Here is an 18,422-nt window from a genome sequence, read left to right on the forward strand (position 1 = left end):
TAACTTCTTATTTTCTTGGTAATAACTTTAAATCATATTGTTAAACGTGTCCCAAAATTTCTCAACAATTTACCTTACACTGGGAAAGTTCATGGAACATTACATTGTTAGAAAGGGAAATTAATGGAGAAGACAAGAATAGCAAACAATCCATGTTCATGGTTAAAATAAATATAATTATCAGTAATACATGTTTTTCCCCAAAATTACATAAAAATTAGCTTTTCAGGCAATACAGCTTATATGTTACTTTTATGTAAAAATACAGAAGAAAAACTTAAAAGTACTCTGATGAAAGCTTTGTAAAAAAAATCATTATTCTGTCACAGTAAAAAATATTTTATGAAATCATGAAAGAACATAATGGTTAAAGCAGATAAATAGCACTTAAATGTAGTTTTTTTAAACTATTATGATGCTGGTTATCAATCATCTATAACTCTCAAAAGGTGGAACTTAAAAAAACTGCACATTGGCACTATAAAACTGTATATTTGTGATATATAACACAACTGGTAATGTTGTATTGCTTTAAAACTCAAATAAAATAATATCATGTATTCTACAAAAGAGCTCAAATTAATTAATCACATTTTCAAGTCTGCTGGTGGTTAATTTGAAATGTACACCATACTGTATTAAAAAAAACATTTTTGATACAAGCCAAATGAAAATAAGTTATTGGTAATTTAGTGTTTTTATTGCAACACAGAAAATGAATTGATACAATATATCACGTATTTTCCAGTAAACATTAATTCAACAGAATTATATATACTTTCATTATATATATATATATTTTCAATGTGATTTTTGCATTAACATATTTTGGTTTTTAATAAACTTTCAGGTAAATAGATAAATAATCTTACACTTATTAATCAATAGTTTTTATCATTTGAAAGTCTTTACTGGTGTTTGGGGGGAAAAAGGTACTTGGGTGTTAACTGAGGATATGTTGTTTTAAGAATCAAAATCATGCAAAGGCATATCTTTCATTTCCTTGAAAGTATTTATATTAACTCCTGCATTAATATTACTCCTTGTTTTTAAAATAATAACTACATCAAAGAACTAGAATGTTTCAGCTTTCAAACATTTCATATAGGTTAGGTTTTAAACATAAGACAATTTCAGTGAATAATTATAACAATAGTATACAAGAATGAATGATGTTTTATCCTTTTACTTTTGTAAATTTATGTATAAATGCTATAAGTCTTTATCATATTAATGTTGTTTTCATGTTTAGACACCCTTATGTCTAGGCCTTTTTTTTGGTAATAAAAACAATTGTTGTACAACTATGATTAATATAACATACAAGCATAAATTTTTTTTAACCAAACATTATATACAAATCAAAACACTTTTCATGTCAATCTATTATCTACATAAATTAATTTCTATTAGGCCACTGCAATTAAACATTCAATGCCACTATGTATTTGTTATAGAATGTAAATTAAATTTATATTATGAAACTTGTATAAAAAGAATTTATATATCATAAGATTTGGAAGAAATATTTATCTGTCAGATAATTTAAACTATTACACAAACAATAATATTACTTTGAAGGATAAGAAATTCAAGATATGCAACAGATACTGAACATAAAGTGATTTACCCTTAAAAGTATTCCCACAATTTGACAAATACTTGCCCTTAATCTTTCTTGGTGGATTCTTTTAACAAACTGGCACCAATAGACTCATAAGTCACAAAAATGATTTCAAATAAAATGTGCTCCTTGCATCCCCAAGTTTTATCTAAAAATTAGCCATATACACAGAATATGTCTGTTAGCTTGTGCTTCTCATATTGTGTCCTTGGGTTGAAAAACCTGATCAAGTTACATTGGTGCAACAGGAAGAGGAGAATGTGTTTATACTGTTTCCTCATAATTATGCTTGTGCACTTTCTCCATCATTTGAATAATTCTGTGCCATTATTAACTGTTTTATTTTGGTCTCTCAATTTTTCTTTCCTCAAACTGATTACGAATTGCAGTATTTTTACCTTGGAACTACCATCACCCCTACCTCTTGGTTTTTATCATGTCCAGCAGGAACCTGGTTAGCTTCATCATCTTCATTATTTTGTAACTGTAGTGAAAGAAAATTCAAAGAAATAAATTGGTCAAGTAACTTCAAAATATCAAGTAAATCCTGTGAAGACTTAACAGTTGCAAAAATAAAATTCTGTCTCACATGAAGGTTGTCAAGTCCATATTAAATTGAATAATATTTTGTTAGCTAAATGTTTTATTTTACTGATCAGAAGTTCATATTTTAAATGATAAATCTCTAATCTAAAGTTAATAAAACATATATCTAAGTATAAACAGAGCAGACACAGAAAGAAAGTTATTCATTTACTTATTTATAAACATGCTAGAAGAGTTTAGCACCAGCCAAAGCATAGGATCTCCTCCCTCCATTTGTTTGACATAAAAATGATATTTTCACATATTTTTACAATAAAAGAATGGGATCAAAATAATTTTCATTTGTACAAAAGAGTTCACTCATGAGGTTTCTTTTTAGCAAAATCTCCACATCCACAAAAGAAAATATTACAATTTTTTGGTGTTGCTGAAATGAAGATGTAAGAGCAAGAAACAAGTTTATGAACACTTTGGAGTAAACAGTACATACTGTAAGACGTGAATAAACAAATGAAATACAAGTTTTTTGTTCTTTACCATTACTTTTTAGAAGTTAGCACAAGTACTCTAACAACCAGACTATGCTAGACCTACACATATGTAAATATCTAGGCAAATAGAGGCTGCCTAAAAATATCTGGTCCATCTATTAAAAATAGTGTTTTAATTCATGCTTTATAACATTATTTTTGTGCCTTAGTTTCACACACTAATACATTTGTGAAAACAAAATTATGCATCTTACATCATCAAATTTAACACACATCCATAAACAACTTGTTCAGAAACCCTTATATGGCCTGTAACTACTTGTAGGATTTCACAGAACAAAATTATGACTGTCAAAAGGTGCAGTAATATGAAACATAAGCATGAATATTCAGTTTAAACAACTATAAAAATCATGTAAAAACAAACTGTAATAAAATAATTTCAGGATATGTAAATGCAAGCATATGTCAAGTCAATTTTAATAGTGGTTTTACAATGACACAAGATAACTGTTTTACATAAGAAGTGATTTATGTAATTACAGTGATGATGTTGTGTTTAAAAGTTGCAATACTGATTTTGACAATGTGTCGTTCATTAAAAAAAGAAAGTATAAATAACTGATGTAGCTTTCACTGCATGAAAATCAGATGATAAAATAGAATATATAACTAAATGACATACAGAAACATAGATGGTTCAATACTTACAAGTAATTTATTAATGATATTGAACGTTTATTCATAATAAACAAAATAATAATAATAATTATTGTGTCTTTTCCATCTTACAATTCTTAAGAAACAATTTTTCAGTTGAGAAGGAGGATGTCTTTGCTTTAAGATTTTTTTATTTTAAATAAATGAATCTCAACATTATTAAAATCTGTATTGGTACAAATTGGAATTATAAGTAGCTTTCTCCATAATTTTTCAGTTTAAAAGTAGTGTTTCCCAAGCTATAGTTTTTCTTTGAATTAGTTTAAAATATTTACTCTTAGATGTATTCTTGGGCAACCTATTACCCAGGAAAATTTAACAGTAAGAAACTGCTTATTGGAGCAACACTCACATATAAGAAGTTGTTATGTAATATACACCTTTTAAGTAGATGTATTGTTCACAGTACATCTAAAAAAAAAAGAAGAGAAAACAGTCAACCAGACTATTGAGTCTTTCAAGAATGTTGTTTGGTCTGGGACTGTTTAAGACAATGTATCAGCAGAAAGGCATTATTCTTAAAAGCAACTTGTAGTCAATGTTCCCTGAGAAGATACATCTCAAAGCAATTGCTGGTTCAAACAGTGTGTACCAAACATTATTGTTTTTTGAAAAGCAAAGTTTTCCACAGGTTATCTGAAGGTATAAAAGTCCATTGTTTGTTTAAGTACATTCTTGTATAATGTATTATTTATTCTAAATTGGTCACAGGGAATTTTTTTATTTTAACTCTAAAAATGTAATCCAGATCTCAAATGTATTCGCAACACACGCGAGAAATATTGAACACAAAAATGTGCTTACATACACACACACACAATCCAAATTTACTACTACTTCCCATAAACACTCATGCATTTTACTTTTAATACTAAAAGAAAATTACAAATGTAATAACAATAATGCCCATTTGCATATGATAGTAAATCATATTTAACTTTTGATTTTTACAACTGATCACAGATGCAGCAATAAGTTCTACCACGATAACCAATTATTGTATGTAAACAGATAAACATATAATAATTTATTTGCTTAGGATTATGTGTTATAAAGTACAGAATAAAGTTTTGTTGCCATGCTGAAACAAAAAAAACTTTAAAAATTAGTTTATATATAAATACCTAACAACTCTAATAGTTATGTTTAAAATATTACAACTGCAATATAATTTCTTTTTCAAAATATTTGTTAACATTTCTCAAATAAAGTTTAACTTGCTGGAATAGATTTTATATGCCTACAAATTTATGTAACAGCTAGTTTAATTTTGAATTATAAAATACAAGTATAATCTAAATAAGGATATAAAAAAGTATTATTTTTAGTAAGAATTTAGTTTTTGGGGTTTACCTGGTCATCAAAATCAGCATCTTGGAAAACTTTTCCATGCCCAAGTTCATTTTGATTATCAGCTATCAACTGATCATCTTCATTTCCACCATCTAGATCCTGGTCATCACCATCATCTCCCTCTCCTTAAAAAGAATGGTTTATCAAAAATATGGAAACAAAGATATTTATTGTCAACATCATAGGAATTATACTGGGTGTTCTTACAATTTTACATCATTTTTATGTTGTTGAATTAATTTCTGTATCTGTGCTAGTAAGTCCAATCATATCAAATATCTCTGAAGTACAAAACTTAATAATTATTGAGAAAAAATGAGAAACTGTTAAAAAAAGCAAGAAATAAAAGAATATATATACACACACACACATATATATATACATGTATATACACAGATTTATCACTTAATTTACTTTGTACATTATAGTTCTTATTTTTCAATGGCACGGGTTTATTGACCATAAAAGTAATGCACATTCTGTCTACTATGATGATTTTCAAAGTTAAACACATTCTAACTAACAAAAGTTAACATTTTCCTCATTTCAGGATGTATTTCAGATAATACCCTCTTCACACAACAAAGAGCTGTTAGCTTGTGCCACTGCTGTGAAGATTTTTGTGCACGCCACGAGCCTTGAATGCAACTCTTGCCCTTACAAGCATTAATGTGTAGTGGGCCAGTCTATGATGTAATCATCATTAGATTATAGCCCTCCATCAATAGGAGGGGTGGCATATCCTCCTTGCACAGTAATCCAAATGAGCACTAGCATTTGAACAAAGACTTATTCTTGAAGAGGTAAAGTAATTGTTTGTTTGTTTTGAATTTCGCGCAAAGCTACACGAGGGCTATCTGCGCTAGCCATCCCTAATTTAGCAGTGTAAGACTAGAGGGAAGGCAGCTAGTCATCACCACCCACCGCCAACTCTTGGGCTACTCTTTTACCACCGAATAGTGGGATTGACCGTCACATTATAATGCCCCCACGGCTGAAAGGGCGAGCATGTTTGGTGGGATGGGGATGCGAACCCGCGACCCGCAGATTGCGAGTCGAGCGTTCTAACCACCTGGCCATGCCGGGCCGGTAAAGTAATTACACCAAATATGGGAAACTGTACAGAGAAGTGAGCAATCATATATTTTCAGGTAGGAAAAATGTTAGCTCCAAAAATGTTCACTCACATCTCTGAACAACAAAAAGCTAGAATTCCACACTGGGAAAATGATGGAGGGGCTGATGCAAATAAAGAAAGTACAAAGATGAGCTTCTTTCTGAAAACATAGCATCAGAAAGGGAAAATGCATTGAGAATGTCATTCAGGGGAGGAGGTAGACGGTGGGACATTCACTTGGTTGGAAACTGCATCCATCTCAAGCAGGACAAACTCTTTGCCCAACAGTGGTGGTAGAGCAAAATATATTGTCAACAGAACCTTTTGCAGGGTGCTAAAGCATTGTGTAGGTGATCCAAATGTAAGATTGCTCAACCAGCCATTATCTCACAGGCAGTTGGTTGGGCATGAGTTTCTGTGTGACTAGAGCAATATTGGGGGAAATACATGACATGCTTACCAGAATAAATAGATGCAGGGAGAACATATCTCAAGACATGCATCCCAAGAAGAACCCAAGACCCATCTTGCTGGTCTAATCACTGGGAACGGCTTGGTTCATAGTATAGTGGGATTGACTGTACTACACTTCCAGGTACCACCTCAGCCCTGCTTCTCATTAAGGGTTGCATCCACTAAGTCTCATCACAAGGAAGAACTTTCCATATCAACCACTCCAGAAGCTTAGAACTAAGGAAGTATGTGTTTCTCCCTTAATCTACTAGAAGAAGAGAATGGGAGGAAGGAATTTTCATGGAGGAGAATACTGGTAAGGTGCTCAAATTGACCACAAAACATCACATCTACATATGTTAGAGTTTCCTAAAGAAAAAGAACCATTTGTGCAGGAAGAGGAGTCATAAGAGATGGCAGAGTATGCCCTGCAAATGAGTTGAAAAAGACTCCCAAGAGAATCACATAATGAGTGGGGTCAAGACAAAATTGAAGAACTGTACCAGCTAACTCAAACAATATGCCTCCTGAAGTAGAAGAGAGGTCACAACCATGGATGCTTCTTTGAATGAAGCAAGAAGGAGTCAATCATCCATACAGTTGTGGAAATGGAGACCCAATGCATACATCCTCTGTGCAAATGTACTCATGACCTAATTGAAATTGTATAATGATTTACCTAACCTGAAGGGAAGGGCCTTGAACTGAAAAATCGGATTGTCATGGAACAATCAGAGAAAGCAAGGAACAGACAAATTAAAATGTGAAGAAAAGCAACATCAACTTTGGTCTTCTGCAGAATTGGAGAGAATACCTACCTTAGATTGAAAAACCAACCATCTTGAACTAAGAGATGAGAAAAAATTGGTTCAAGGATGAAAGAGCTATGTCAGGTTATCTATCTCCCATCTTCATGGGAGTGACAAAAAACATAGGAATAAAACCCCCAAAAGGAATTAAGAACTTGTTTCTTGGAAGTCATAACATCAAGAGAAGACAACCTCTTCTAGGTCCCAAAGGTACGTGAGATCTGAGGAAGGAGGAAATGGAAAGATAAGTGGAGACAGCAAAAGTCCTAGATCAGTGTGAAAAAGACAAGCAAAGTCTGTGAGAGAGAAACTGTATGGCACATAGAGGAAGAGCCAAGCTCCCACCGGACCAGAACCAAGGAACAGCTCCATGACCAGTGACAACCAGACCTCCAAGAGGGGGGGGGGCATCAAAAAGAAGCAAGAGGACAAAGAATAGGAGAGAGGGTGACCTGACAAGACTCCCAAGGATGAAAAACCTGTTGACATCCCCTGGATTGAGAAAATCAAAAATAAGAAACTAAAGTAAACATAGAAGACTGTTGATGAGCAGCTTCAGTTCAAGTTTCCAAAGTGTAAGGAATTCCTCTAAAGACCTTAATCTCAAAGGATGGGTGCCAAAGAGAATTCTCTGTGATAAGATTGAGGGAGGCAAACATCCAAAAGTGAGGCATCCTGATCAAGCAAAACCCAGAAACAAAGAGATCAAGTTAACTGGGACAGAATGAAAGAAAAAATGAAGGCGAAATGGAGAACAGATAAGTGTCAGTTTCCATAGTAAAGCTGACAGGATCATGATGTTAAACAACAAAGAGAATGTGAAGCATGGACAGATAGTAAGGAAGTTGAGTAGGTAAGGGACAGAAATGATTAGATGGAGAGTAAAAAGAGGTAAAAGAAAGGAAAAAAAAGAGATCTTCAAGTTGAAAGAAAAGACTCAAGTAATGAAAGCTCATGTAATAAGATAGTCTGATATCCAGCAAAAAACAATTGGAAATTGGAGAAAGAAAAAGCAAAAGACAGACACCTGTGTAATCCAAGCAGTGAAGAACTTTGTCAGGAAGATGGAACTAGAAGCAAAAGCTGGTGTGGAAACAACATTAGTGAATTTCATCAAAAGATGGGGCAGGCTCAGCTAAGTAACGGAAGCAAGAGGTTAAGAATACTGGATCTGAGGTCACAATGTAATCAACCATTTGGTGTGCAAGTGTTGAAATCACTGGACATCAGAATGCCTCTAGTCACCATTACAGTATTGGATGGGTCCTGTTGAGGAGTGCCAGAAATGTGGAAACAAGAATGGATAATCCAGATGATGGAAGAAACACTTTTGTTTTTGGTAAGTAAGCAATGGCCTGATATGTTAATATTGCATAGATCTGATAATGACATTAAAGAACACTTAACAACAGGGTTGTAGCTAGGATGATTTGAGTAAAACCAGTTTAGCCCATAGATGATCCAAGTGCCTGTGGCTGCCACCACTGTCCACCCCACCCCCCATCCCCCGGCAAGGGAAAAAAAAAGGTTATTATTTTCATGTTTATCTTTTTAATGTGTTATAATTTTAATGACTTTGAAAATTTGTAAATTTCTTTGTAAAGACCAATAAAACACTCCACATGAGCAGTCACTAGGCAAACACATTATATTGTGAACAAGTCTAAAAAAATAAAGGCAAAGACAAAATTTACTCTAGGCTGAGTTTCATTTTTATTATTGATGTTTCTTTAACAGCAGGTAATTGAAACCAATTAGTCATAATGAGATTCAAAAAAGTTTTTACACAAAAAACATTGAAATACTTTTATATTTCAGAAACAATTTTTTACACACCACATAACCTTTTACTGGAAATAAAACAGGCTTTGTATGGTATCCACTGTGCATGATATTGTCTGCTTTGCCACATTAATTACAAATGAATTAGTGTGGTGTGAACTGTTTGTTCAAGTGCAAGTTTTTCCTGTTGACTTTTCTTCAAAAGTACTTTAGTGCAAAGGTTATTTGCTTCGTAACTATTCAGGAAGTTTGTTTCCAACAAGTTAATTACAAAATAAACTGTACTACATGTTTGACAAGAAATTTTTGATGCTTATGGTGAACTTTTTCTCAGTAATATTTAGTACCAAACAGCAATAGTCACATCACACAGGAGTGCTGGGCAGGCAGAACAAGCTCTGTGCAGCCCCACCACCCATCGTAGCTACAACCCTGCTTAACAAAACCTGTAAACTGGGTTAAAACAATGGGAACTAGTATTGCCAAAGAAATCTTATCACAGACAATGGGATACGTGTTCCAAAATTACAAATTTGAATAAAAGAAAAAAATCAAACTAGAACTAAACTGAATCAAAGTTCTAACTAAAATGTTTAAAATTTGATAGGCTTCTTTTTTCATAATCAAGAAAATTAAAGAAAGAACTGACAGTATATTGGTAATAAAAGATAAAAATAACAAGTGCAAAAATACAGTTAATTTCTAAGATAAAACAAATCTGAACAAGCAGTGCCAAGAAAAGAGTGAGATTTTGTTCAAATTTTAGTGTTTATGGGAATTACTGAGCATGCAAAATGTGTCACCCTCTTATTGGTGGAGGAGGGCTAAAGTTTAATGTTGATTACATAATAGGTTGGCACAATACACATCAATATGATAAGGATGGGAGCTTTATTCAAGGCTTGTGGCATGCTTAAAAATATTCACATCAGTGGAACAAGGTAATATCTCTTTGTTGTGCAGAGGTGAGTAAACATTTCTAAAATATTGTTTTTAGTGTTAAATTTATCAAATGACTTTCCAGCTTTACAATGTTATAAACATAAGCAGAAAAAATAATTTTATATTAACCAGCAGAAGCATCTTAAATTTACATTACTCTTCAGATATAACACAACTGAACATATATGTGACACACATTTTTGGTCATAGTAAAATAGAAAGTTTCATACAACTTTCAATTTTATTTTTTTTAGAGAATTTCAAGTTTAAATTGGAAAACTTCTTACTTCTTCCAAAAATCTTTTGCTTGTATGATATATAAAGCATTTGTTTTGAGAGTAAATAGTGAAAAAAAAGTTTGATTTTTCCATATTTGTAATTTAATTCTTACAAATATGACAAAAAAGAAAACAAATAAAATGATCAAATTAAATTTCTCTGACAATTTGGAGAAGTAAATAAAAGGAGATATTGTACACTTATTTTTTGGTTTCTTATTTTTCAATTTTATTATAATACTTATTTCATATTTCTGTTTTAGGTTAACTGTATGTTTCATGTTATACAGTACTATAGTTTAGGCCCATATTTTTTATTTCCATGTTAACAGATACTGTACACACTTAATGACTGCCAAGCTATTACATAAGCCACATAAAAAGTATTCTTATTAATGATACAAAATATAGTACATAAGATTTATCAAGTGTAATTGTTATTTCTTAGATTATATTCTACTTTTCATAAATATTAAAACTTAAAGACTATGCGCATGAGCTACAACCAGTAAGTTATGGTAGTAAAATCATTCTTTTTACATTGCACAGTAAATTGTTGAAGGCAAATACTTTTGGGCTTAAACTAGATTAAAAAAAATAGATCCTTCGACACAGAATAGGTATCACACAACACAAATCTTTCAACAAAACTGAAATAACTGTTTATTAAAATGAAATGTTCATTAAAGGCTTGTTGGAAAATCAGTTAAAACAATCACAGAAAAAACTAATTGTAGTCAAGAACTTGTTTTGCTACTAACTACATATTATGTAACAGTTTTATTTATGTTTACTATATAGAAAACTGTAATTTTTTTTTTGACATCATACCATTATAATCATAGTCATGGTCGCCATCTTTGTTTCCTTGTGAATTTTGCTTCATATTGGGGATTTTCAGTTTCTCTTTCTGTGATTCATCATTGTTGTATGGTTTTTCAACCAAACCAGCATTCTGACCAAAACCTGCTCTCCATCTGTGACTCAAGTCACCTGGAGGGAACAGATGATCTCTGTTCATGCCTGCTTTTTCCTGAAGATTACTGTCAAGCTTTTCATTATCTTCAGCATTATTTCCTGCCATCTGAGGTGCTGGTTTATGATTGGAAATCAAATCTTTTTCATTAAAATTAAGATTTTGATTCTGGGGTTTTAGTGGAAGAGGTTTAGGGATAACATTGAACTGGTAATCATTGCCAGCTCTGTTGTTACCCACAGGATGTAGTGGGAACATATACTGGTGAGAGAGGTCATTGACTGGAGGAAGATGTGGTGATTCCATCTGCTGTCTATCAGCTCCATTCTTGTGCTAACAGAATGTAGAAGTAAACTGTCATTCATTCAGAAAAGTATTATTTTATACAAGTTTTAGATATGTTTTTTTTTATTAAAACTTAATCTTACGTATGTGTATATATATTTAAGTATCTTTTAATTTCATCTTTTTTGTCTCACATCATTAAACAAATATTTAACTATCTGCATCATCACAGAACTGTATGAGAAACATACATTAATCTGAAACACTGAAAATTTACACAAATATTTCAAATAATTTTGTTCCTCTAGAGATACCCTATATCTTCAAAATTTATATTAGTTGATGCCCTGATCTGTAACACAGAATTTGTTTGTGATTTTATGCTCTAATTATTCTCCCTTTTGCAAAGAAAACAAATCTGTTATGTTAAATAAAAAATGCTTAAACTGCATGAAAATTATCTAAGCATTTTTAAGTCTTTAATAGATTTAACCTATCTTGTCTTCTCATTTCTTACAGTACTCTAAGTATTATCCAAGCTACCTGAGTGCATGCAAGCCAATGTTATCCAGACTAACTGAACATATGCAAGCTAATGTTATCCAGACTAGCTGAGTACATATAGGTTAATGTTATCCAGACTAGCTGAACACATGTAGGTTGATGTTATCCAGATGAAACATGGCAAACTGATCACATAAATAGTACATAACAAAAGTAGTATCCTAATTGGGGCACAATCTTCTTTTACACCCTATCATAAGCCTGATTTTTTAATGACAAAATTATTTGTGATGTATAATATCATTCAGACCAGCTATTCAAAAGTGTTGTGATATTAGATGATCATTTTTAGCCTGATGATATCGAGACTAGGTAATTGCATAAAACTTTTATATCAACTAACATAGCTGGTTACAACAATGTGAAAGAACACCTGAATATACTTGATGTTGCTGAGATACAAATTATCTCATTCCTCCTGTTCTTTCAGTTTGAGAGTACATAACAAAACAGATCATCTCGTACATAAAACATTCAAGCTTCAGTAGACTATGCTTGCACCTTCTTTTGAATATTTAATATCTTAAACTTATAGTAAACTCAATGGTAACACATTTATTGTTACCTATACCTATTATCTCACCTGACCATTGGCTGACTTTTCTAAAGGAGGATTGAATTTTTCTGCCTCAGGTCTAGGCTGTGGAAAATAATGCAAAGGGTTGTGCTCAAATTGCCCACCTCTTACTTGATTATGTTGTTCTTCAGATACTGCAACTCTTGGTCGTTCAAGGACAGCAACATTACCATTAGAGTTGACTTTAGAGTCCCGAACGTCTTCAGCATATTTGTTTGGCAAAAAGAAATTCATTTTTCCAGACTTCCCTGCACCTTGATGAAGAAAATGATCTATACCATAATGAATGTTTTCATTTCTACTGTTCCCAAGAAGACCTAGAGATTGGTCCACCAGTCCTTGATTCTCATGGTGTATTGGCAAGTCCAGGGGTTTGTTGTCTAATTTCTGTTTGGGAAACAAACAACAACAAAAAAAAAGATTAAAATGCAGAAATTCAAATATCATTAACACAATATCAAAGGTAATTACAAGATATATTTGGTATACAGATAATGAAGGTTTCCTATGCAAAATCAATATGCCACATTAAAAATTATAAAACTTTCCACATTTTTGTTATTAATTATATGTCTACTATAGACATTAATAAATTGGTTGATGTTTAAATCCTCTTCATTTATCAACCATTTTTATGTGCTTGGCTCGAGTGTCAACAATGGTTTCATTATTAAAATGCCACACAAAGGCTGTCAGCATTTTAAAATCCAGGCAGCTAAATTACTTTATTATTAAAATCCTTATAAAAAAATAAACATATCTTTACCTGTTCAGCTCTTGGCATAAAATCTAATGGGGGAGGGGCTGCTCCTCCTTCACTGTGTTTGACTCTGTCATGAACATGATCCCCAGCTTTATTCTCCTTATTTAAGACATCACCTACACCATAATCTGGCTGGTTTCCAACATTCATGCTATTATCAGCAACTTTATCATCTCCAACAGAGTTGTAAGCTATACCCTTTTGTTCTAAAACTTTAGGAGAAGGATATTTTATAAGTTTATTTCCTTGCTGGTTTTCAACTGGTTCTATTTTTCTTTCTTTGTTGTCTGGTTCAAATGATAATTTCTGACTTTCTGCAACATCACCAAGCTGATTGTCTGGAAAAAGTTTGTAGTCTTCTTTAAAAGCATAATTCTGTTGATTGCCTTCCATGTTCACCTAAAATTGAAAACACATTAAAATTGTTTTCTTAAAAAAAAGCTCTCTGGTGTCCTGTGGTGAAATGTCATTCAAAAATCTTTGTTCATACAAAATTTTAAAATCTATAAATAAGTTTTATCATTAAAACCCCTGTTTATAAAACATTTCCAAGCATTACTTGACTTTACAGTGAAAATACCTTAAGATATAAAACCTTCACTCTTCACAACTCATGTGCATGAAATACTTATAGAGGCCATCTTCTTTATACATTTTTACAAATAAAAAGGACAGTGTTATTCTCTTTTTTTCTGGTCATAAATTGTTTTCAATTCAGCATAATCATTGAATTTGAATATATCTTTACAACAGTTTGGTTAAATAATGAGCATTATCTTGCCTGATATTAAGCCTAATTATAAATTTATTTCATATTTATTAAACGAATTAATAAGTTTTATTAACAAAGTCATGGAATCAATACAACTAACAGTGTCAGAAGAAACTGCAAGAAAATAAGTTTATACAATTATAAAGCTATTATATTTGTTCTCATCTTCATTATTAGAAAGCTTTTTTTGTCATCTTCATGATGACTCGGTAAATATTGTACATACCTCTTGTAACTCAGCATTTAAACAAATGTTGAAATATCCTAAGATTAAAATTTCATCAAAAAACAATCAATTGATAAAAATAAAAAAATACCAGTTCAAAATAAAAAAACCACTAAGTGAAATATTCACTGCAATTTCCAAACAGCATTACCTTTTGAAATGAATTAACCACATCTGAATAAATTTTATTTTAGAGTAATATAGTAACTTTGTAATTTGAGTAGTTGTGAAGTGTATTACTAGGAGTAACTTGTAGGTATAAAAGTTTTTTTTTAACTTTGTTGGATGGAGGGTTTGAACACCAGGAAGTCACTGTTGGCAAAAATCACAGAAACAGTGGATCCATTAAAAAAATTTTGTGAGAGTCAAGAATGAGTTATTTACAAAAACAAATAGTGATCATGTAATCAGAGTTGTTAAAAAGAGCAGTAGCTAATGATTAGCCCTATCTTTAATTCAGGTAGAAATATAGGAATTAGTTTTCATTGCCATTGCTTCTGAGATTGTAAATCAATTTTCTGCAATATAAATCACTCCAAGTTTGGCTAAATTGTCTATAATACTTTTCTCAACAGAATCACTATAGATATTTATGAGGAACATTTCAAACTAAACTGCTTAGGATCATCATTATCTTTGTGAATGTTGTAATTGTTCTTTGCCTTTTATGCTTTTAAATGCTTTGATAGACATTTCAAACTAAACTGCTTAGGATCATCATTATCTTTGTGAATGTTGTAATTGTTCTTTGCCTTTTATGCTTTTAAATGCTTTGATAGTATTACATATAGGAATTGGCTGCTTGTTTTAATTATAGTAAATGTACTAAGGCCATCTTCCAACCAGGACCAAATGGAAGACAAATGGCCAGAAGTACTCACTCCCAACTCTTGAGCTATGCTTTTACAAATAAATAGTGAAACTGATCGTCAGTTTATAATACTTCCACAGCTGATAGAGTGAGCATGTTGGCACTGGGTTTCAATCCCTTGACCCACAGATTGCAAATTAAGCACCTAACCATCAGGCCAGTTTTTAATGAATTGGGTTTTTTGGAGTTGACAGTTAAATTTGTTATCCAATTTAGATACCCCAGGTGTTAACTAAACATTTTCTTTTATCCATTTGTGATAGATACTCACCTGTTCACACAATCAGCTATCTTCCTCGTACATGTGCCAAAGAGATTTGCATGCTAATCCCCACTAATTTCATGTGATCTAGCATGAATTGCACTACTGCATGTTGACATAATCATGCAGCAAAGCCCTCCACCAATAGGAGGGTGATACACCTTCTTGCTCAATAACTCCCCCTATAAGTGCACCCAGCCACTTATGCCATGAAAAATATAGGAAATATAGGAATTGGGGTTTGAAAATATAGGAAATTCACAGGAAAATAGAGGAACATTTGAGGAAAACATAGGAATATCTGGAGGAAATACTGGGTATAATTGTCAAAATACAGTATCAAATAAGGCCAGTGTATCACATTTGAAATTAAATTATAAGAAGACAAAGAAAAATAATAGAAACAAATATTGTATGGTGACCTCCTCCACTCCTTATAGTCACTCATGCTACACCATTTTATTCACTTTAAAACAAATATGAAGGCTGACTACAAAAACATGTAAATAGATTCAAAATCTGTACCACCATACATGTTAATATTCTATTGGAATAAGCTAACAATCTGATGTGGTACAAATCATGTGCATGAGTCACACTTAGTTACTAATATATTTGTCATATCTAATACATGATGCAATAAATTTTTATTGGACTCAATTAAGCTATAGTAAAAAATATGTAAATTGTAACATTTAATGAGTAAATATTTAAACATTAACATAATATCCTTAATCTCAGTTGTCTAAGCAAATATCAGAGATACTTAAATACAACTAATACAATTTCTTTTCATAGCACATGCCATAGCACTAGAACAACATAAAAAATGAAACTACAAAAAGTTAATCTGAATTAAATAAACTTTATAACACAGACTTATCACTGCAACAGTCTCTGAACATAAGGTACTGCACATTTGTCTATAGGCTACTTACTCTGGAGCTCACCATTAACTATAATCTTCTTCTAAATCTACTTAAGTAATTTTGCATAGAGTATTCTACATGCTAACAAATATTCTTACTTATATATGTTGTTTTTTTGCTGGCAAATCCAGATCCTTTACTAATGTATCAAAAAATTTTTGTTTTGTTTTTGCCAGGGTTTGTCTTGATTCCATTGTTGACTTAAGGACTTTTGACATCTCTTTGCATTTCTTCTGACCTGCCTCGATCATTGCATGAGCCACACCAGCAAAATCTTTTTCCTTGATAGCCTTAGCCAATTTGTCATTCCCTTCATTTAAAATCTTCTCACCCACACTTAATGAATCCTTTGCTTCTTTTTCTTTGGCACACAATTTGTCTTCTTCTTGAGAAAGTTCAGCATTGTCTTTTACCAACTCTTGTTTTTGTTCCTTCCTCTTATCTTCCTCCTCCTTTTAACCTTTCTGCCTAAGCTTTTGACTCTTTGGTCAGTTGCCCAGTTTTATCTTTTTCTACTTTCCTTACTTCCAATCTTTGTTCATAGACAGTGCAAGCACCCTTGACAGCAAGCAAAAGCTTTTTAGTAATTGACACATATTCTGGCCTTCCCATTTATGGATCAAAGAAACTCACAGCATCTTTAGCTATCCTAACAGCATTGACAGTTTCTGCACTCATCAATGCTCTTTTGGTGGTCACCAAATGCTTATTCACAGAGAATTTCCTCTCTACATCTGCATTTCCATGAGCTAGAATTAGTGAAGATTCCACAACCTTTCCCAGCTTGGAGTATTTAGGTTTTCCATCAATTCTAATCAGTGCAAGAACATCCCTCCAGTAATGATTGATACGTGCCTCACCCACATTTTCTGAATGGTCCTGCATATTGGCCTTCTCAGCTAAGCACAGATTACATTCATCAAGTACTTGCACAATCTCTGTTTCACTGATTGGGAAGCTTTTTTGCCAGCCTCTTGATGGAATTAACTGTTCCAGTTTTCATTGGATTCAGGCATCCATGTACTTCAAGATACTTTCTGAAACAGACAGATGGTTAATTAGGTAGGTGACAGCAGATGAATAAAAGGCATGCATTTCTAGCAATATCTTATGCTTGCCACTGCTGGACACCTTTTGCATGGCTTTTCTAGTTGGTTCACCAACAATCACATGTTCATCATCCATCTGGTTCTTAACATCTGAATGCTTGACCTCACACAAATTACTGCCTTCCTTTGTTCCAACTACCTCTGGCTTTACATTCCACAACATAAGCCTCCTAAGTAGTTCACTGAGTTTATCATACAGAATGTGAATTTGTGGACTTTGTAATTGGAAATACTCCAGGAATGAGTGGAAGAGTGGAGCCATTGCCTGGATGAAGTAAAGCAAAGTCAGGCTTTCCATACTTTTCAGCTTGAATAAGATCCTCCTAAAAGCTGCACTCTTGGGGGCATTTGATCTTTTCTCTTCCTCTTTCATATACTTATCAATGACCTCCCACTGTTCAAGAATTCTATCCACAACAGGTGACAAAGTAAGCCACCTAGATGACACATTGCGTTGAAACGTGCTCTTCAACACCAATGTCAACTTGCACATTGTTATAATCCTCCTTCCTTGCTGCAGACTGCTTAAGGAAGGTAAACAGGTCAATTACCAATTCATCAATGTCTTGTGAAAGAGTTCCCTTTGCCTGTCCATCCTCATTGTGGACAGTGTGAATATAGCGGGAACCAATGTCTACCAGACCAAGATGGCCACTTTCTAGAAGAGAAGGGCTAATTGTTCTCCAGATTGTTTTATTGACATTTGGTCCATCACTGCACAGTGCCACAAGAAGATTTACATTTAGTTTATTGTCACTGACAGACTTAAGGATGGCCTGGGCTACATCTTTCCCTTTGGCATGACCAAACATAAAGCATTTATAGAAACAAACTTGGACTTCATTCTTAAGTGGTGACCAGTATCTGATGTGCAAATCAAGCTGTTTCTTCCCTTGAGCTGTTGTTGCTTCATCAAAATGAAGTGTGATGTTGTATTGGAATCATTTACATCAGCAACCAATGCTTCAGTAAA

The 18,422-nt window shown here is 32.7% G+C and overlaps 1 protein-coding gene across 6 annotated transcripts in view; it reads right to left on the minus strand.

Moving 5' to 3' along the window:
* LOC106456905 (Golgi integral membrane protein 4-like) overlaps positions 1-18,422 on the minus strand; it is a 63,461-nt gene continuing 45,039 nt past the window's right edge. For all 6 annotated transcript variants that reach the window (XM_013916279.2, XM_013916278.1, XM_022382688.1 and 3 more), the window contains 5 exons: positions 13,284-13,679; positions 12,524-12,904; positions 10,947-11,424; positions 4,735-4,859; positions 1-2,108 (listed from right to left, as the gene is read on the minus strand). In XM_013916279.2, coding sequence (XP_013771733.1) covers positions 2,019-2,108; positions 4,735-4,859; positions 10,947-11,424; positions 12,524-12,904; positions 13,284-13,679 — 1,470 coding nt within the window. In that variant the 3' untranslated portion in view covers positions 1-2,018. The remainder of the gene's footprint in view (positions 2,109-4,734; positions 4,860-10,946; positions 11,425-12,523; positions 12,905-13,283; positions 13,680-18,422) is intronic.

The sequence above is a fragment of the Limulus polyphemus genome, unplaced genomic scaffold (assembly GCF_000517525.1).
Source record: "Limulus polyphemus unplaced genomic scaffold, Limulus_polyphemus-2.1.2 Scaffold270, whole genome shotgun sequence".
Taxonomy (NCBI): Eukaryota; Metazoa; Arthropoda; class Merostomata; order Xiphosura; family Limulidae; genus Limulus; species Limulus polyphemus.